We start from the raw sequence: 21,241 nt of genomic DNA on the forward strand, positions 1-21,241 counted from the left end.
TTTCTGCAGCCATTATGTCTTTGTATTCATACACTGATCCCTCGGTGTTGTGGGGTGGAGTCATTTAATATATAGATATATAGATGAGGAAATGAAATCTGGAGTCTTTATTATGTCAAATTGCACATGATAGACAGAAACAGGATTTAAAACCTGTTCCTTAACCCTCCATGACTGCATCATTACTCTGACAGCCATGTTTGTGATTCACCATCATGAACTAGAGCAACAAAACCCATCTTCCAAGTTCCTCCTGCTCCAGTCTACCGCTGAGAGGAATGTTCATTTCTACATGGCCAGGGAAGCTCTCAGGAAGCATTCACAGCTCCCTGGAGTAGAAAGCAGAGATATTTTCTGCCCTTTGTTGAACTTTGGAGGTCTCAGTCCTACAGCCTTGGGCCCTGGGTTGGTACTGTGTAATAGTACATTCAGCGAGGCCAGTCAAAGGTTGAGGGCCAGGAGCTATTATAAAGGTTAAGGGAATAGGACAGTTTATATTAGAGACAACCTGGCCATCTGATAAAGGCTCCTCCACACAAGTGCAACATCTTTGATCTCTGTAACCCTTGTCCAGTGCCCAGTTGTCAAATGAAGGGAGACTAAAGCCTGGAGGGAAAGGGTAGGTTTTTAATAAAGGTATTTGGCTGCTTTATCTCATTTGAGGGCACATTAAGAGGGAACAGGCTGCAAACAACAGATAGCAGGATTAAATCATTTATTCATGTATTCATCCCCTCCACAAACTCTACTAAGTGTCTACTAGGTGTGAGGTGCTGTGCTAAGCATTTAAAAAGATTTCTGGCAGTTGGTGAGCATGAAGAGTTCAGCAAAACAATAGAACAGGCTCTTCTTTGGAGGATCTACTCAGGTTAACAGTGCGCCCACCTACAAGCATTTCCTTTGACATAGTGAGCCCTTTAAGTACCTCGGTTATACCATTAGTACACAAATAGCCAGGTGACCCTCTGTGAAATACACTTGGCCTTTCCTGTTTCTGTGCCTTCTATTACTCAGCTTCAGCCCTTTCCACATGCCTGTCGGCACTTTTATTTATGTTAATCACACTTATTTTCAAATTCTGGTCCCTTTACTCTGGAGTCTTTCCCGACTACCACAGCCCAAAGCCACCTCTGCCTTCTCATAACACATTGCGTGGTGGCATGTATGGGACACTGAAAACATCTGGTAGAACATCTCTCCTGGAGATCTGTAACAAGATGCTCAAGGACTATCCTGCTTTTCTAGAATTCAGAAAATAATTTTCCTCCAGACCATTCCATGAAGTATAATTGAAGCATTTAAGGACTAGCCATATCCTTAAATGTTCAATAAATCCAGAACTAAAGTCATTTATAAATCAGTTGGCTTCTTTGCAGTGCCACTTCTTTTTTCTTGTTTTTTTTTTTTTTATTTTGCTTGTTTGTTTTTGGTTTTGTTTTTGAGATGGAGTCTCACTCTGTCACCCAGGCTGGAGGGCAATGGCGCAATCTCGGCTCACTGCAACCTCCACCTCCTGGGTTCATGTGATTCTCCTGCCTCAGCTTCTGGAGTAGCTGGGTCTACAGATATGCGCCACCACACCAGGCTTATTTTTGTACTTTAATAGAGATGGGGTTTCACCATGTTAGCCAGGCTGGTCTCGAACTCCCAACCTCAAGTGATCCACCTGCTTCGGCCTCCCAATGTGCTGGGATTACAGGCATAAGCCACTGCATCTGGCCTCAGAGCCGTTTATTTCTTTATTTTTTTCTTGAGATAGAATTTCGCTCTTGTCGCTTTTAAGAAAAGAAGTAAAGTTTTTAAGACTGCACGTGAGTTTTTGCCTATAAGAGAATAGGTGAAGACAAAAATGCACTGAATAGCTGGCTAGATTTATCTGCCAGCTTGAGGCATGTGTGCTATCTTCACAGCAGGTGTATCGAATGAAATGGCTCACACTCTGAACAAGGAATACACTGGAATGTTCCAAGCCCTGTATCGTTAAGTATGTGTGTCAAAGTTGTTCCATACAACCTATTTTATGTTTCTGTCCCTTTTGCCTATAGATCCCATTACTTCTATGACAGCATAGACTATGGAGAGAACAGGGGCACTAACCTCAGGCATAGGATGCAAACCAAACTGACACTCAGGATAGGGTAGCTGACCTATCCTCATCCAGAATTTCATGAGGTGTCTTAGAGGGTCCATGGGATTACAAGACTTCCTTTACTTTTCTCTGATTCTACAGCTGTGGTTTCCCCTCTATAAGACAATTTCTCTGGACCATTTTCTGAGCCTAGGCTTTGGGCACTACAGTGGTCTCTTCATTCTCATCTGCTGCCTGTCATAGAAACTTCCACTTGAGCATGGAAGGAGTAAATAAACCCTAAAAATGTTATTTAAGTGTCTTCACAAAGAAAGTAACAGCTAGGTCTCAAGTATTCCACCCTCTTCCTTACAGCTTCAAAGTCCAATCTATATTCACAAGAAAAACAGAAGAGAAAGACTCCAACAGTCATACTGCTCACAGAGACAGGCTAAGCACAGTGCTTCACATTGCCCCCAGATTTACTCATTTGTCCAGTGGTAGTAGCAAGGAAGACTGAAGCCAACAGAATCCTAGTATCTCTCATTGTTGGAACAGCTAGGGTCAAGGGGCTCAAAAAATGGGGATTCACGGAGACAAGAACCATTGAAAACAAACTTCAGCCCCTTGGGTGCAAGGACCAGCTTAGAAGTGAGGCTGGCACATCTTGAGCACTTTCATCCCCTTGAGTGTTTGTCCTGGGGGTGCCCCCGTGACCCTTGAAAGTACATGTATAGCTTCAGGCCCATTCTCATCAGGACAACGCTTGCCTTTTATGAGACAGGCTGATGTGCTGAGAAAAGCATAGACTTTGAAATCAGATGTTTGGAGATCAACTCCACGTGCCCTTGACTAGCTATAAGGCTATGGGAAAAGTGCCTAATTCCCCTGAGTCTCTGTTTTCTCATCTGTAAAATGAAGGTGGTAACTCTCCCTCAGCAGGTTGTCAGGGAGATTAAGTAAGATATTACATAGGAAGGTGCCTGGTGTATGGCTCACCTGAAAAAAAAAAATTACATTTTTTTAAAAGAGGCATTAACTAGGCACACAAATTTTGAGGAGTAAACTGGCACGTGAGAGCCAGATGCTAAATCCATAAGTTCAGTCCAACCCCAAGACCACCCCACATCTGCTTTCTGTCTCTGAAGCTAAGATTTCCCTTCGTGACAGCTGGGCACAGACTGAGTGGGGATGTGAATCTGCTCTGCATGCATTTGGAAGGAAAAGATGATTCTGTCTGTTTTTACTTTTTCTTCTGCACATCCACTCTCCAATAAAGTCTTTCATGTATGGAGGGCATAAAAACCCTCCATGAGTTCAAAAAGTAGTCCAAGTTTCTCAGTCTCTTATTATAGCTGCTGCTGTTGTTTTTCCTTGTTTCTCTTGCTAGGAATACATTACCAGAATAGTAAATGGCAGGGTTAAAGAGGATCTCTCATGTGATGAAATAGGCTACATAGGAAAAATTCTCCTAAGTTGAAGTCATTTAGAAAACAGCTGCAATTGCTGCTTTGCTGAAATACATCTGCACCTGAGATTCTTGTGATGAGATTCATCCTGTGACATCCACGGAAGAAATGTAACAGGGCAGGCCCCTTTCTGTACTTGAGACCTGCTCAGAGCCCTAAGCCAGATTTTCTTTATTGTTTAGTAAGCTCTTTTAATGAAATGTACTACTCTTATTATAGAGGACTCAAAATAAGATCTAAATCACAAACCAATAAAAGAAAATTATTGGGCTGGGTATCTAAAGTTACTACCTAGAGGCTACTCCAGTGTGGTATTTATAAATCTCTAAACAGTTAAGTATAATTGTCTTTCTGGTTTTTGGGACGGAAGCCAACAGCAGTTTCAGTTACAACGGAAGAAAAATATTTCAGCGCCGAGCTTTGTTCGTTCAGTGGGTATAAAGAGAAATGGCTTCTCCCCTATCACCATTTCAGAATTGAGAGAGAATATTGTGGTAATGAAATGTTATATGGAAGCAGCTGAAAAAATGCTTCTCTGATTTCGAGGAGGGGGAATGTCTGTGAGGATACATGTATAGGTGCATCTGCAAGAAACAGAGAGCAGCCTGGGGGTCAGGAAAGCCAGGCTTGTAGAAGCGGGAGAAGGCAGAGCCCTGGGAAAAAGGCAGGTGTGGAAGGGTGGCGTGGAAGTTGAAGATGGGGTGGTCTGTCCAATTAATGGAAAAGCCAGATGTGCAGCTGCTCACCCCAATGCCGTCCGCTCCCCATCTGTAAACACATAGACAGTGCCGTTCAGGAAGGACATGAACACTTCCACTAAAAGACTCTTGACCCCAATCCTGACAAACACCATAGCTCTCCCTCTGGAGTTACAATGCAAATCATATAAAACACAGACCCCTATGTAATAAAAATCAAGAACATGCTGGATATCCTTAGTTATAAAGGACCACAGAACTCATCTCTCTACCAATCTCCCTCCCATCACAAAGAGTGTGTCAGTTACTCTCCTTTGGAAAAGAGACAGTCAGGGATAGGAGGCTCGCTGCATTTGCAGGCGGTCCATGCTGTTCTGGAAATATCTTCCTTACGTTGGGCTAAAATCCCGTTCTCCTTAATTATTAACCATTGGCCCTGGTTTTTGTCCAATGGAGCAGAAGATTAAATGGCCCTTTAAGCCTGCTGACTTTGTTCTCTTAACCACTTGGCAAGTGACATGTTGTCCAGGCACTGCCCCATTCTGGCTGTCCTCTTTACAACATTTTTTTGTTTGTTTGTCAAAATTCTCCTTCAAATCTTCATAGCTCTTGACACATTCCCTCCTATCCCAACAAAGATGAAACAATCACTGCTCAAAAGAAATGATGCTTTTATCACCAAGGTTTATCTAGCCTGTCTTTATTGATCATTTGAAAATTAACATGCAGAGGTCCTCAATGCATTCTATCCTGTGGATTTGATCTCAGAGTTCCACTTTAGGAAGGCCCTTTTAGTTCTGCTTTTTGTCATCCAGTAATTTAGAGATCCTAATCCACATTGTCTCACACAAAGATAAAAGAGAAATCACATTTTCGTCTTTGGAACAGTAAAAGACATCTCAGACTTTAGGATAGGGAAGGTGTACCCTATGCCCCCAATTAATGCTGTCTCTCCAAGGACTGCTGCCATACTTCCAAAGAAAAATGTCATTCCCTACTTGAGGCTCTTAACCTTTGTTGAAATGTGGAGAAAGGAGAGTGTCCGCTTAGATGTGGATGTTCATTTAGTGTAACTATAGCTTCAGGTCAGGGAAGGCGGGAGGAAAGCTGTGTGTGTGTGTGTGTGTGCACGCGCGTGTGTGTATGTGTGTGTGTATCTATAAAGAGGCACAGAATATGGAAAAAAGGCAGTGGACATATGTCTTGGGTTTGAGATCTTGGCTCCTCCCTCCCCTGGGACATTCGGGACAGGCTCAGCTTTTGGTTCTCCGGCTTCTACCAAAGTTTTCCTCTACCCTCTCTTTCTAAGATGGTCCGTATACTTCTGTCCTGCAATTCTCTTGCCTCTCTCCCTCTCTCTGAGGCTCTCCTTTGCTCCTCAGAGCAATGGGCCAGATCGCTAGAAGCAAACTTTTCCTGGATTAAGGACTTCATTTCCACCCGTCAGCTTTTCATGCCCATCTGGATTTTCCACTAAGTCCCCGTGGAAATAAACCATGACTAAAACCCAATCCTCCCAACACTGCTTTCTCCTGCATCCTGTCCCTCCACTCTGCCATCCTCTGACCCCCAGAAGGAAACACACGTCCATGCAGACTGTTTTGTATCTACAGTGACTCCTTCTAGAACCTCCCACTCTTTTTCCAGTCCAAGGTTTCAGGCTTCCATCTGGATAGCCACAGTTCCTAACCAGAGTCCTTGCATCTTCTTCCTTTCCACTCCAAACAATGCTTCACAGGGCTGCCAGATCCATCTCCCTAAAGCTCAGGTCCAATCCCATCACTCTTTTGCTTTGAAACCTTCTGTAGCTCCCCAGTGCCTAGTGAATTATTTACAGCTTCCTAACTCATAAACACATACAAAATTATTTACAGCTTCCTAACTCAAGAAAGAAAAGAAACTCCTCAATGCCCAACCCACATTTCAGCCTCATCTCTCCCTGCTGCCTCACATGTACCCTGTATTGGGGCTAAATTGTACTTGTCCCTGTCCCTCTAACACATCCCCAGGGACCTCTGCCCTCACTTCCATTCTCTGCGTCTCAAGCCAGCTCGCTTTGCCTCCACCTGTTATCTTTTTCAAGCATGGAATTAATTACCCTCTTCCTATAAATCTTTGATGACTCCCCCAAATCCAAACCCTTAGCAAGACAAGTCTACACTCTAGGACTGCACCATCCAATATGGTAGCCACTGGCTATGGGTCACTTTAAATTTTTATAAATTTGTTAAAATTAAATTAAAAGGAAAAATTCAATTCCTAAATTTCAAGTGCTCCATAGCCATAGCCACATGTATTCAAGTCATCCACAGATGCCATCTCTTTTTTTTTTTTTTTTTTTTTGAGATGGAGTCTTGCTCTGTCGCCCAGGCTGGAGTGCAGTGGCATGATTTCGGCTCACTGCAAGCTCCGCCTCCTGGATTCAAATTATTCTGCCGCCTTAGCCTCCCAAGTAGCTGGGACTACAGAGGCATGCCACCAGGCCTGGCTAATTTTTGCATTTTTAGTAGAGACGGGGTTTCACCGTGTTAGCCAGGATGGTCTCGATCTGCTGACCTTGTGATCCACCTGCCTTGGCCTCCCAGAGTGCTGGGATTACAGGCGTGAGCCACCATGCCTGGCCAATGCCACCTCTTCTTGAAAGCCTTCTCAATTCCTCAAAATACATAAGCCAAGGATCCCTTTGTCTTCCTCTATTTCTAGCCTCGTCCTTGTTTCCTTAGACTGTCATTGTTTATGGGGATACCTCCTCCACTCACCTGAGTCCTGCAAGCATAGTGAGTGGCTGAATCCAAGCAACCTTTTGTCACCTTTGTGTTCTGGGCCTTTAGAGTGCCTGATGCATGGAGAACAGCCATTTATTCCTTTTTCTTTTCCTTTGGAGTTACCCTTCATGGAAGGGTAAGCAGGAAGCAACTACAAGATCATCATGTCCAAACAATATGAAAGCAGAATGGGAAATGCCATGGCATGCTCCCTCTTTTCAGATATGAACTGAAGCAGCTCAGAGAGCGGACCCTGCCTCCCTCTGCTCACCCTTTCTTCCAAGATCAGGCTCAGTTCTCATCTTTTTCAACCACAGGAAAACAGTCTGGCAAGAGCCACTGTTGTACCAGCTGATTTAAATTGAAATGTTTTCCCCAGATAAATGCGTGCTAAATAATACACCAGCTCTCCAGCCAAAGGGAAGTGACAGGCACTCTGTAAATAAAGGCACTTAGTTGCTGGTAAAGAGCTATAAAGTGGTTCTGAGCTGATGTTTGCTGACCAGCAAGAAGCAGCTTCATCTGCTTTATATAATTGTCACTGCAGTTTTGTCTGCTGTATATTAAAACTGCATCTCATAGACCCAACTGTCACATCGGATATACCATCTGGCTTGGGATATGCCACCTTTTTCTGTAATTGTTTTTGACAACAAACCATCACATCTTGGGTCTTTTCAGAAAGTGTCTAGTCCAGAATCCCTAGGCTGGGTCAGTTCTGACACCATGTGGGCTAGAAAAGTGACATCAAACGGGAATGTGAAAAGAGAACAGAAGAGAAAAGAGAGGCTTTGTTAGTCTAGGAGCCCTAATAACATGCAGTGGCAGCTGTCCAATGAAGGATCTACTTTCTCAATGTGAAGGCACATTTTTCATACTAAATTATATCATGTTAGGAAAGCTTTCCATAGGGTTGCATGTATATTCTGGCCCAAGAGCATGACATTTGTCCTGAGTCCACATTTCTACCCAGCGAGGTTCTAGAGACATGGAGACAGTTCTTCAGACAATGCAGAGCATGAGGTTCCATAAAGAACCGTAGAATACATAAGAGTGAAAGCAAGGTGTCAGTGGCCAGAAATCTGTGTAGTTATCACTCAGAGGAAGTTAGACTTGTTTTCCAAAATGATAAGAGTAACATGAAATCCCCAGCACTTTGGGAGGCCAAGGTGAGTGGATCACCTGAGGTCAGGAGTTTGAGACCAGCCTGGCCAACATAGTGAAACTCTGTCTCTACTAAAAATACAAAAATTAGCCAGGTGTGGCAGCACGCACCTGTAATCCCAGCTACTTGGGAGGCTGAGGCAGGAGAATCACTTGAACCCAGGAGGTGGAGGTTGAAGTGAGCTGGTATCACACCACTGCATTCCAGCCTGGGCAACAGAGAGAGACTCTACCTCAAAAAAAAAAAAAAGAAAGAAGGAAGGAAAGGAAGGAAGAAAGAAAGAAAAAGAAAAGAAAGAAAGAGAGAAAGAAAGAGAGAAAGGCAGGGAGGAAGGGAGGGAGGGAAAGAAAAGAAAAGAAAAAAAAAGGAGAGTAACATGAAATCCTTTTTGTTCCCCATAATCCCTATTCCCTTGGAGCTTGATCATGCCAAACTCCCAGATGAAGGATGACAAAAGTATCTGAGGCCAGTGGGCACTCCAGTTAGTCAAAAGGGTCTCAGATATAGAACGGCAGAGAAACTCAGCTCACAGAGTCAGCTCACAGGCTGGGAGGAGCCCAAGGAGTGGGGTGCTGGGTCTGCAGCCAAAGGTGAGCACTGGAGAAGAAGCGATTTCTCTGTGTTGATGGCTCCCACTGGACCACTGCCTTTACAAGGTTGGAGTGTCACCAGAGAACAGTATTCAAAAACAAGAGAGGAGCAGACAGACAAGAAAACAATGGGACATAAAGTCTTGGTGGGCCTAGAGCTTTGACACTCTCTCTTAGGGAGCAGAACAGACTGCTGGCTAGTGAGAGACAGATGCTCCTCTCCACTGCTGACCAGGGGTCTACAAGAATCACTGCTGAGCATAGAAACACATCCTCTGCCTTCTTCTGTCATGTGTGCTATCTTAGTCCATTTGGGCCACTGTAGCAAACACCATAACCTGGGTGGCTGATAGACAACAGACATTTATTTCCCACAGTTCTGGAGAACGGAAAGTTCAAGGTCAAGGCGCTGGCATGTTCAGTCTCTGGTGAGGACTTTCTCGCAGTGTCCTCACATGACAGAAGGGACGAGGGATCTTTCTCAGGCTTCTTTTACTTTATTTATTTGTTTGTTTGTTTGTTTTATTTTATTTTGTTTTAGACAGAGTCTTGCTCTGTTGCCCAGGCTGGAATACAGTGGTGCCATCTCGGCTCACTGTAACCTCCACCTCCCGGGTTCAAGTGATTCTCTTGCCTCAGCCTCCGGAGTAGCTGGGATTACAGGCACCCGCCACCATGCCTGACTAATTTTTTTGTATTTTTAGTAGAGATGGGGTTTCGCCATGTTGGCCAAGTGGTCTCAAACTCCTGACCTCAGGTGATGCACCCGCCTCAGCCTCCCAAGGCATGAGCCACCGTGCCCGGCCTCAGGCTTCTTTTATAAGGACACCAGTCTCATTCATAAGGGCTCCACCCTCATGACCTAAACACCTCCCAAAGGCCCCACCACCTAATACCATCGCCTTGAGGGTTAGGATTTTAATGTATGTATTTGGCAGGGAGTAGGTGGAGGGGACAAAAACACTCAGACCATAACTGTGTGCATGTGTGTATACAAAAGAAAGAGTGCCCTTTTTTTCTTTGGAGGAAAATTAAGCTCCCTTTCTCTTTCCTCCATATCTCCTGTCAAAACCTATTTTTCTTGCTTATCCTGTGCTATAAAAGAATAAAGAAGACCTTTGGGCACCGGGGAGTGGAAGAGTTGTTACCAGTTTGGCCTTTATATAGGATCTAAGAGGCTGGGATAAGGTTTAAGAGAACTGGAAGGAACACCTATATCAGATGTGTATGTAACTAAATTATACACTGAGATTCTAATCTGTGGCCCTGGAAAATCATGATTGAGTTTGGAGGAAACAGGCCTTTTTGGGAAAGGGAGTGTTTTCCTGCCTCCTCCTGCTGCCTTCTGTCTGTACTTAAAGGGAGAATCATTGCTTTCACTTTTTTCCTTTCCCCTTGATAGTTCACTCCTCCCCAGGAGAGGAGGAGCATCTACCAAGGGTTGGTCACATCCTGTTCATGCTTTAAAGGGGCGCATTTGAGTTACCTGGGGATCTTGTTGGAATGCAGATTCTAACCCAGCAGGTCTGGGATGGGCCATGAGATTCTGTAACTCTAACAGGCTGCCCCAACAGACATCCATACTGGGGCAGGGCAGAGAGGACACATATTGAAGGTCAAGGGCTTAAAGGCAGGAACCAAATGCCAGCTTGCCTCTTTCACCTCCTAGAAGGTCAGCTTACTGTCTTCTCACATCCTTTCTCGCCTGTGCTACCCGGGCAGGCCGCACAGGAGGCGGGCTCTACCTCTTCAGGATGCAGCTAGGAGTAAGCTCAGAGCCTCTCCTAGGCCTTCACATGTTGTGCTGTCCTGCAAGCACAGCTGAGCAGGTGGATACCAAGATTTAGATTTGGGTATGGCAGGGAGGATGGTGGCATGGAGAGGTCAAAATTAGGCTTCAGGCTGTATCGGGGTGATGTCAGAAGGACAGAAGCCATTTCACATGCAACACCAAAGGGGAAGGTTCTCTTAAGCTTGACCAGAAGCTGCTGTGAATCTCAAGATCCTCAGAGAAGCCCCAGTCCCTCTCTCAGTCCATAGCAGTGAAGACACTGGCTCCCAGAAAGCTCATCTGATAGATGATTTGAACCTAGGTCTGCCAGGGTCTGGCTGCAGTTGCCTCCAAAGAATCAAAGCCTATCTTTCTCCTCCACTTCCCAAATCTCACCCCAGTGCCCATTTCCCACCAGCTGACTCTAGCCCAGAGCCACGCAGGGAAGAGGATTCTAGGAACTATTGTTCCTGGGTTTTCTGCAATGCTACGCAAATGTTAGAAGGCAGTGGTGGTGATGTCAAGTTGACAAAAAATAATGTAGCTCACAGATCCAGGATGCATGATTCAGCTGAGCTTCTAGAAAGCCTGGCATAATGGCGAGGAGGTCAGACACTTGCCCAGCTATCAATAAGGCGATGCTTCATATCCCAGTAGCCATAGCTCTCACGGGCTGTGCTCCTACGGCTTTCCATCCTGGACTGATGGGATTCCGGTCCCCATCAGGCAGCCAATGCCACCCTCTGGTAGCTCATCTGTAACAACGATCCTCCAATTTATGGCAAGCCTACACGGAGGTGTCACTCAAAGGAAAATGCTTTGCATCCTATCCTGCCAGATCTTGATTACAGAGGTCATTTGTTATGAAGGTTTTGCTGTGTTGCCTTTCTGAGACCCCTAGACATCTTTACTTGTAACCACCTGCCCAGGGTCCCAAAGCAAATGACAGGAAAGACTAGGGGCAGAGTAGGAAGGCAGATGTGTGTCACTTAAGGCTGCTTTGCCTCCTATAGGAAAATGTGTGGTCTAAGTGTCACCATTTGCTAAATGACTTTTAGTGTCCATAGAGTTGCCACTCTCCAGAGATTACCATCCCTCAGTCAGCAGAGTCCTAGAGGCAGCTCTAACAATAGCAAAGCTTCACTCCCATCCCAGCTCAATGGCAAAAACATATACTGGAAGGAAACGGTCAGAATTATGCAGCCAGCTTCTTTTCAGTGCTCTGACATTTAGCTGATGACACTGGTCATGAAGCCACTCCTTGGGAAAGCTGAGGGGGTGGCTATTTAAAGGCTTGTTTATCCTCTGGAAAGGCAACCTAGTCTGTGTGTGGGTGACCAGGTCTCAAGCCTGCATTCCAGAATGCAAAGAAGAGGCAGCAGATGCCCCTTTGAAAGCCATCATGGCGACTGCAGGTTTCACTGCCAGGCAGGCTGATGTGAGCCTCTTTGAATTACTGAGTGAAGGATATCCCTCTTGCCAGCCCCTGTCCCCCGTAGGCACAGCAAAGAAGTATTACAGGCTGTCCTTACCTTGGGAATTAGCCTGCAAGACCCCGATGCTGTCATCAAACTGCATAGATTTGATGTTGAGTGACGCCAAGATGCATTCCTTGTCCTGCAGCGAAGTATCATCAATATTATTCTGATTGGCTGACAGGATAACGCACATGTCACAGAGGTTGATGTTGACAGCCCTTAAATCAGCCCGACTTAATGGCGTACCCTTTGGCATAGAGGAAAGAAAAAAAAACAGAGGGGGAGAGACGGAGAGAGAGAGAGAGGAGCAAAAGTGAGAGGAGAGGGAAAGAGGAAAAAAATAAAAACAAATTAAAGATTGAGTCGGAGCTTTGGGAAATTATTTAACAAGTATCTTTTTTATGCCTTGACATTAAGCTGGCCTAACTACATTCAAGGGAATAGGAGCTGTGTGCTAATCTAAAGGGTAGTCGGTGCTGATGGCAGCATTTTAAGCTTGCTCTCAATACTCAATCAAGCTATTACTAACAAACACGGGAGAGGAATAATGCCAGGGTTCTACATCTTCTTCCTGCCTGGAAATTGTCTTGATTTAAGTAACTGTCCTGTGGCAACCTCTGGCTTTCAGAATGTAACGAGGGGGTGGGTTTCAAGTGCCTGTTTATTTAATAGCGGGTCACTTCCGTCTCAGGCAAAAGACAGCAGTTCCAATGCAGCCAAGGGGAAATGGCCAGTGAGCACAGAGTGATGAGGTGGGCCTGGATGTGCGGCTCAATTTGGAGGCTATGGATGGAGTGGAATTAATGTGTGCAATGCAAAAGGAATATGGAAAGGAGTTAAGCTTCAGGTCATATATTTTATTGCATATTTTCAGCAAGAAAAAAATACACAGGGAAATGGCCTAATTGTCCAACAACATAGGAATGGTGAAATATACTTTTGGACATGCACACAGTGAAAATGTATGCAGGAGGTAAAGAGGTAGAGCTGGCTCTCCATGCAGGCATCGGTTTAGAAGCCTCTCTAAGATAGAGGGGGAAGTGAAAAAAAAAGTTCTAGAGCAGTTAAAAAAAAGTATAGTTTCATTTATGTAAAAAAAAAAAAAACCACAAAATAAAATTACGTATATATAAATGTATGTAAATTTGGAAGGAAAGCACAGGAAAAATAGCCATTACACTAATAATGGTAATTCCCTCTGGGAAGCGAAATAGGATTGGTGGGGGTGAGGGGAAAGTTTGCTTTTCACTTTATATACTTCTATATTGTTTGAATATTTTATAACAAGAACATATTTGTATATTACAGGTACATTTAAAAAATAAATAAGCCAGTAAACAGATTTTTTAACATAAAAAATAACAACAAAAGACAGTGGAAAAATCCCAGATCCAGGAGGTAACAACAGAGTCCGGGAATGCAAGCACAGGGAAAATAGAAGGGTTAGGTTAGGACAGGGCCATGGCCTCCACATGCTCTGTGTCTTCGGGTGGAGCCACAGCAAAATCATCAAGCCACCCCATGCCATAGCTCCCCAGTGGCCATGCAGCATCATTTTGGGGCTCCTGTCTGGCCACCAGCTTCATTGGTCCTCTAGCCTGAATCTAGCTTCCTCTTTGCCTGTGTGGTTACCTGAGTTACCTTCAACTCACTGATTGTGTAGACCAAGGGTTTGCCAACTGTCACGTATCTGTGAATGTCCTCCTCTAATCTGCCTTTCTGGAGAAACTGGCTTTGAGAAGAAGAGACTTGGCTGCAGAGATGGAGCCTATCTACCCTCTTTTATGAGTCACTGGTAGTCATGATTCTATTCTCAGGACCTAAAATATTGTGCAACTATGGAGGAAGGGGCATTTAGCACTGTGGTTGCTGCTGAGACACAACTAGTTCCAAGCTCTGGAGCAGCGTCTTTTTGAGAGAAGGAGAACGCCCTCTTCTCCTGTGATTTCTTGGTACAAAACAAGTCCAACCAACTTCCTGAACCATTTTGCCAGTGCATAAGCTTCAATTGCTTGCATCCATATTCTTTTAATTTTCACCTTGTAGGGAAGCCAGCCGTAATTGTGATATAAGATGATCCCTGTGCAGTTGTACACAAGTGATTTCAAACTACAAGAAATACAAATGACATACATAGAAATCGCTTATGTTTCTCTGGGCTGGCCCTATGGGCAGGGTACTGTTTAACCAATAAACTCTGTAAAGACATAGGTGAAGGCCGATTTTGTGAAAATCTATTGTGCTTGAGTATGTTAAATTTCAGAGGGTTTGAAAGGACCTGCAAAGATGACAGTTCATTCATAAATATGAAGACAGATGAGTGAATGTGTACAAGGGCACACAGAGCCGGGTGCGGTGGCTGATGCCTGTAATCCCAGCACTTTGGGAGGCCGAGGTGGGTGGATCACCTGAGGTCAGGAGTTTGCGACCATCCTGGCCAACATGGTGAAACCCTGTCTCTACTGAAAATACAACAACAAAAAAATAGCCAGGCATGGTGGTGCACGCCTGTAAACCCAGCTACTCAGGAGGCTGAGGCAGGAGAATCACTTGAACCCAGGAGGTGAAGGTTGCAGTGAGCCGAGATCATGCCATTGCACTCCAGCCTGGGCAACAAGAGTGAAACCCGGTCTCAAAACAAAAAACCAAACAAACAAACAAAAACAAACAAAAAAAAGGTCATACAGGAGGAAACACTCACAAACACACAAAACACACACACAAATACCAAATATCACACATATACCCATCTCTCTACACACACATACACACACAGACTCATGTATCCTGGTAAAATAATAAACCCTTTACAAAGACACTTTTAGAGGTCAGGGGACTATGTGGAGGAGCACATGATAGAAAGATAGCCATGGAAGGCTGGGCGCGGTGGCTCACACTTGTAATCCCAGCACTTTGGGAGGCCGAGGCGGGCGGATCACGAGGTCAGGAGATCGAGACCATGGTGAAACCCTGTCTCTACTAAAAATACAAAAAATTAGCCGGGCGTGGTGGCGGGCACCTGTAGTCCCAGCTACTCGGAGAGGCTGAGGCAGGAGAATGGTGTGAACCCGGGAGGCAGAGCTTGCAGTGAGCCGAGGTCGCACCACTGCACTCCAGCCTGGGTGACAGAGCGAGACTCCGTCTCAAAAAAAAAAAAAAAAAGAAAGATAGCCATGGAATCATATAATCAACTCGACCATATTTCTGGAATTAGCAAAGTATCTATATGCTTATGCTCTCCTCTGTGTATGACTGTTTGTTTATAGGTAACTATTTTCAATTTCCTGTGCTCACTAAGGCAGTGGGTTTTTGGCCCAGCATCCAAAAGATAACTGTCTGATCTTTTTCTCACTCCTTTAAATATTTATTGAGTCCCTATTGTGCCAGGCATTATGTAAAGACACATGGTGGCATCTAATGAGTAACAAGTACTACTTGTGGATAGATTCTTACGTGTTCTTTAATGAATTATATTACTTGGCTCTTTTTCCCCACATTTCTGAGGTTTTGGAAGCTGATAACAGAAATAATAGATTTTAGCTTTGTAAGTGGGAAAAAACCCAGACTTTGACATGTAGAGAAATCCATGTTCCTCAGTTTTTGTTTTTGTTTTTGTTTGAGGCAGGGTCTTGTTCTGTTGCCCAGGCTGGAGTGCAGTGGTGCTTTCATAGCCCACTGCAGCCTCCACTTCTCAGGCTCAAGTGATCCTCCCAACTCAGCCTCTCAAGTAGCTGGAACTACAAGCACACGCCACCACATCAGGCTAATTTTTTTAACTTTTTGTAGAGAAGAGATCTCACCATGTTGCCCAGGCTGCTCATGAACTCCTGAGCTTAAGTGGTCCTCCCGCCTCAGCATCCCAAAATGCAGGGATTACAGGGATTAGCCACTGCACCTGGCCCCTGTTTCTCAGTTTTAGGGATGTGAACTTACAAGACAAATGTTTGGAGGATAAGTGAGATTTGCATGAATTTGTGATGTGGAGAATTACATCAAATGTTGAAATGCATAATTCTCTACAATGTTTTGAGAGTTTGTGGACTATGCATTCATTATGATTAAGAAGTAGTTAATTACATGACTCCTAAATCCCATATCCTCACACTAAATTGTGGAGTCCCAGACTATTTTTTCAAACTGAAGTCCTAATGTTTTGCAGTCAAGAATATCATGCACACATGCACACATGGACACACACACACACACACACAAACACAACCATGAACACATTGCTGGACTTCTAAATGAACAGGGGTTAGGGGCTGAGCTGCAGAAGGAGTTGGCCTTCTGTACAGCAGAAATAAAGAACTCTGTTATTTGCATTTATTTAGTTAAAAACAGAAGGTGGCACAGATCAAGGTTTCTTCAAGCATTAAAAATGCCATAAGTATAATGCTGTAAATAGTTCTATAAGCAAATCCTTACTATAAACATCATAATATAACAATGCTCTAGGTTTTGTATAGGCAGGAGCGAGAGAGTGTTTAGACACTGATATGGTTAATATACTTGATACAAGCTAAACTTCATCCCTGATGAGGGACTGAACTTGGCTGCAAATTCCTTTTAATAAGGTCTCCCAGGGTTTGGATTTTCCTTGACAGAGCATAGGGGAAGTGCTGAGTCCTCAGGCCCATACCCAGATGAAGAAGCACGGGCGTGATCAAAGCTACAACTATTATATCCATCCGGGATTTTCTTATGTGAATGAAAAGAAGAAAAGGCATCAATAATGTGACCTTGGACTTACAGGCAATATGGACACTTTGGGGAAGTTATGAAGTGTCTCCCATTCCCGCTTGAGGTACTCAATAGAGCCCACAAACACAATGTGCTTAAGCTCGTGGTAATGAAAGTTGCTGGCACGGAGCGGCATCACCAGGTTCCGGAGGCCGATCAGGGCTGAGCTGACATCGCCAAAGATGCAGACCACGACATGGCCACTCAGGACGGTCATGGCAGCTTCACTTCGAGTCTACAACAGGGAGAAGTGGGTAAGAGTCAGAGAGAAGACTGCATAGGGCTGTCGTAAGGAATGAAAAAAATCATTTGTGCAAAGAATCAAACAAATATTTGCTGAGAGCTTACTATGTGCTATTATTTTTATTTCATCAATGTTATATACGTGCCATATAGAGCTATAATTTGAGCATGTGTATATGTATTATATTTTTGTGATAAATCTATCCAAATGTATAGCCATACACATTGCTACCTTCTTTGACAAAAGATTTAAGAAAGATATGCCATAAATACGTGTGAGCAGATCTTCATAATAACTTTCAGGAGGTAAAATAAAAAGGAAAAGGAATATTTATGCTGTTTGGAAAGAGAAGTCTTAGTTTCCGTGAAACTGTTGATTAAATGAGCTGCCTTTTCTGGCTTGCTTGCTGAGATGATGACAAAATGGTCAGATGCCTGCATTGGGCTCAGTTGGAGAAATTTGAGTTTCGAATTCTAGACTTATCAGTGAGATGTCCATGCATCAGCAGGTAGAACATGCTACCTAAAGCCAGGAGTGGAAAACTATGACCCACAGGCCAAATCTGGCCCCCTACATTCTTTTGTATGTTCAGTGACCTAAAAATGGTTTTTGTGATTCAAAATGGTTGAAAAAAAAAATCAAAAGAAGACTTTGTCATAATCTGTGAAAATTACATAAAGTTCAAATTCCCATAAAGTTGTATTGGAATGCAGCCATGCTCATACATTTAGGTATTGCCTATGGCTGCTTTTATGCTACAACAGCAGAGCTGATCAGTAGCAACAGAGATCTTATACCCTGAAAAACCTAAATTATTCATTATATGACTTATTACAGAAAAAGTTTGCTGACCCCTGTCCAATGCTGCCTTGGAGTTTCCAGGGACATTTCTGGAGGGGCCTGTTTTGCTTAAATCATTCAGAGAAAAGATCTCCCCAAATAATCATTACAAGGGGCTAGAGAGAGATTAGTAAGAGCAACAGGCCAGTGTCTTCTTCCAACTCCAAACCTCTATCTACAAAGGAGACAAATGAAAGAACACAGTCACTCTATTAGAGGAGAACCCCAACTTCCCAGGAAATACAAATGTTTAGTCACTGCTGGTCCTTTGATTCACTGAGCTAGTGAAGCCAGGAGGCCAGCTGTGGACCTTGCTCTGACTCTCCTTCTGGTCCAATGCCTCCCATCCCTGTCCACCCACTGCATGCCTGGATGGCCCCATGTGGCTTACAATGCTTTGGGGGAGGCATATTAATGTCCACTGTACATATCAAACGGTGCTTGATTTAATCTCTAGAATTGACCGCTGCATTGATTGTATAAATGCCAATATTGCAATTCATGACAATGTCAGGGTTATTACAGTAACCCCCAAGGAGAGGAGGAAACTAGCTTTCACTCCCTGATCGTTAGAATAAAGCAGGGGCTGTCACCATTATTGGTTTCCCTCTGCAATAGTCCAGGGAAACCGGAGACACAAGCTATAAGAAATGCCTTAGAAACTGTGACCAAGGAAGACCCACTGGGGAGCTCACATCACATATCCCCACTTCCTGCAGAAGACCTGGAGTTAGTTATCTGGGCCGCACGGAAGTGCAAGTGCCTGGGTGCCACCAGAAGACAGCCAACCAGTCTATAACACACTGTTATGTGATGGGGCTCCTAATTATTTTTAATTGGCCAGGTCACCTGGGAGGCTAGCTTCCTTCAACAAGCCAGAGGAATATAAACTGGGCCCAGGGTGGAAGTGAATTCTAGAATAGGCAGGTGGGGAAGGCACAGTTAGCCGAATGGCCGAGGCACAGATGCTGACCCCAGGAACTTCGATCTGGGATCAAAACACCCATCCTCAGACTGGCCACAGCTACATCACCCAGAGAACCTTATGAATATCCTAATTCTAGAGCCTCAGCCCTGGTGTGTCTGATTCTGCTGGGTTTAAAGCACACTAGAGAGAGAAACTGATCATTTCTCTATGTATCTGGAATTCCCATGCATCCTTCCAGGCCCAACCCAAGCACAACCTGTGTGTATATGTTGGGACTTGCCTGGCCCCTTAAACACACCCTAGTCCTTCTGCTCTACATTTCAATAGCATTTTGCACGTCTTACCACTTAGCTTTAAATACACTGTTTCATGGGTTACATTTTATATCTTCTCTCTAATTAATCCAGGAAATTACAATTGGGACTATCTCGTATCTCTTCGGATCCCCAAAGTAGTTAGTTTCCCGTGCCCAGTGGGTACACAACCTCAAAGCATCCTCATGTAGCTGGCCCTACCTGTCATTCTTATGTCCAGCCCAGTGTTACTTTAGAGAGGGCTTCTTGGATCATACTTTCCAGACAGCACCTCCCAGTCTCTTTCTAGCCTACAATGCTGTTTTACTTTTTTCAAAGCATCCTATAAATATCTGAAATGTTATTAAGTACTCATTTGTCTACCTAGAGATAACTCTTCATCCCCCAGCCCCGCCCTGCTAGAATACAAGCTCTGTGAGAGCAGTCGTTGTCAGGGATTGCATCTCCAGTAACTAGAATGGTATGTGGCACATAGTAGGCCTCCTGGAGATGTTTTGTTAAATGATGTTATTTTTCATAGGATAGAAGTAGTAACTCACCTCCTTAAACTTTTTCATGCTGGCAGGAGATGTTGATTGAATATCAGTTGGCATGCATACTACACCAATATCCACGCAAGTCATTAAAACCCTAGGTCCCAGATAGGGCATCCAGCCTATGACCTGCCACAAGTGGTAACATCAGGCTAAATTTAGGCCACCAGAGCAAAAGTGCCATGAATACATCAGAATGTAAATACATGGCTGGGTGCAGTGACTCACGCCTGTAATCCCAGCACTTTGGGAGGCCACGGTTGGTGGATCACGAGCTCAAGAGATTGAGACCACCCTGGCCAACATGGTGAAACCCTGTCTCTACTAAAAATACAAAAAAAACTGGGAGTGGTGGCGCGAACCTATAGTCCCAGCTACTCGGGAGGTTGAGGCAGGAGAATCCCTTGAACCTGGGAGGCAGAGGTTGCAATGAGCTGATAGGGCTCTGCACTCCAGCCTGGTGACAGAGCGAGACTCTGTCTCAAAAAAACAAAACAAAACAAAAAGAATGTACATACGTGAAGCAGCTTTGCGAGTAGAACCATTTGCACTCCTGGTCAGTTGGACAATGGCTGTTTGCTAAGAATTCTGACTTTCTGTGCTCTTGCCTGCAACTTTCCCACCTATGAGACAGCCTCCAGCTTGATATTGTATTGGCTGTTAATGCTCATTTATAATTGAGAACACACATACACATAGATAAAGCCTAGGGGAAAGTCCGGTGTGTTAGCATACAAAGCCATTCCGAGGACCCAGAATAGTCCTTGTTTAGGAAGGGTGGTCCTGACATCAGAAATGATAGGATTTTCCTGGCTGACAGAAAGGAACAGACCCATACCAATCTGGGGATTAGAGGCCCAAGGGAGAAAGAACCCTTCCATCTGACTTTCCTGATTATTAATCCATTTTTCATGGATTAGCAAGACAATAAACTGCAGGAAAGCCAATGTAGGCATTAAGACCCAAAGCTGCTAATAGAACAAGGGCAGAGAGTAGAATGGATTGTTATCTACGCTGACATTGCTGGGAGAGATTGGGTGAGCCCACTGCTGCTATGAAGATGTTCACAAGCCTTCCACGAAATAGGGCTCTGAGCTCCAGCCTCCCCAAGGGGACTGTAGTTCATTATTGTCATCATTATGTCATGCATCATCATGCATTTGCCTGTCTACAACATGCATTAAGAAAGCTCACAGATGCGCAAGGCTATTATCTGTAAGAATACAAAACATTGCTATAAACCAATAACAATACAGGCAGCATTCAGCTTTCCTCACAGCATTTAATAATAGTAAGAATAAGAGGTAACTTTATTGAGTCATATGTTGGATTTTAATCTTCACTACAGCCCTATGAGTTAGGGTCATTCGCATCTCATCTTTTTACAGATAAGAAAACCTAAGTGCAAAAAGTCAAATAAATTACCCAAACCATGCAGCTAATAATTGGTACAGGCAGGCTCTGACACCAGTGCCATGGCCACAGGAATTGTGTTCATACCACCTCCCACCATGCCTTTCCCACAGCAAGTGCTCACCTACTCTTATGAGGAGCCAATATATTCAGAGACTGAAAATTCTGAATATTTCTCATGTTCTGATCAGAGGTCTAGCTGCTTCAATCTATGCTCAGAATTTC

General features: G+C 44.2%; 1 protein-coding gene and 1 long non-coding RNA gene across 30 annotated transcripts in view; one reads left to right on the top strand and one right to left on the bottom strand.

The window, feature by feature from the left end:
* Positions 1 to 21,241, bottom strand: part of KCNMA1 (potassium calcium-activated channel subfamily M alpha 1) — a 775,685-nt gene that overhangs the window by 67,128 nt on the left and 687,316 nt on the right. For all 29 annotated transcript variants that reach the window (XM_032140900.2, XM_058436411.1, XM_032140879.2 and 26 more), the window contains 2 exons: positions 16,755 to 16,979; positions 12,059 to 12,251 (listed from right to left, as the gene is read on the bottom strand). In XM_032140900.2, coding sequence (XP_031996791.1) covers positions 12,059 to 12,251; positions 16,755 to 16,979 — 418 coding nt within the window. The remainder of the gene's footprint in view (positions 1 to 12,058; positions 12,252 to 16,754; positions 16,980 to 21,241) is intronic.
* LOC116460178 (uncharacterized) overlaps positions 1 to 21,241 on the top strand; it is a 96,736-nt gene that overhangs the window by 48,341 nt on the left and 27,154 nt on the right. The window lies entirely within an intron of this gene.

Source organism: Hylobates moloch, unplaced genomic scaffold, assembly GCF_009828535.3.
Source record: "Hylobates moloch isolate HMO894 unplaced genomic scaffold, HMol_V3 SCAFFOLD_3, whole genome shotgun sequence".
Taxonomy (NCBI): domain Eukaryota; kingdom Metazoa; phylum Chordata; class Mammalia; order Primates; family Hylobatidae; genus Hylobates; species Hylobates moloch.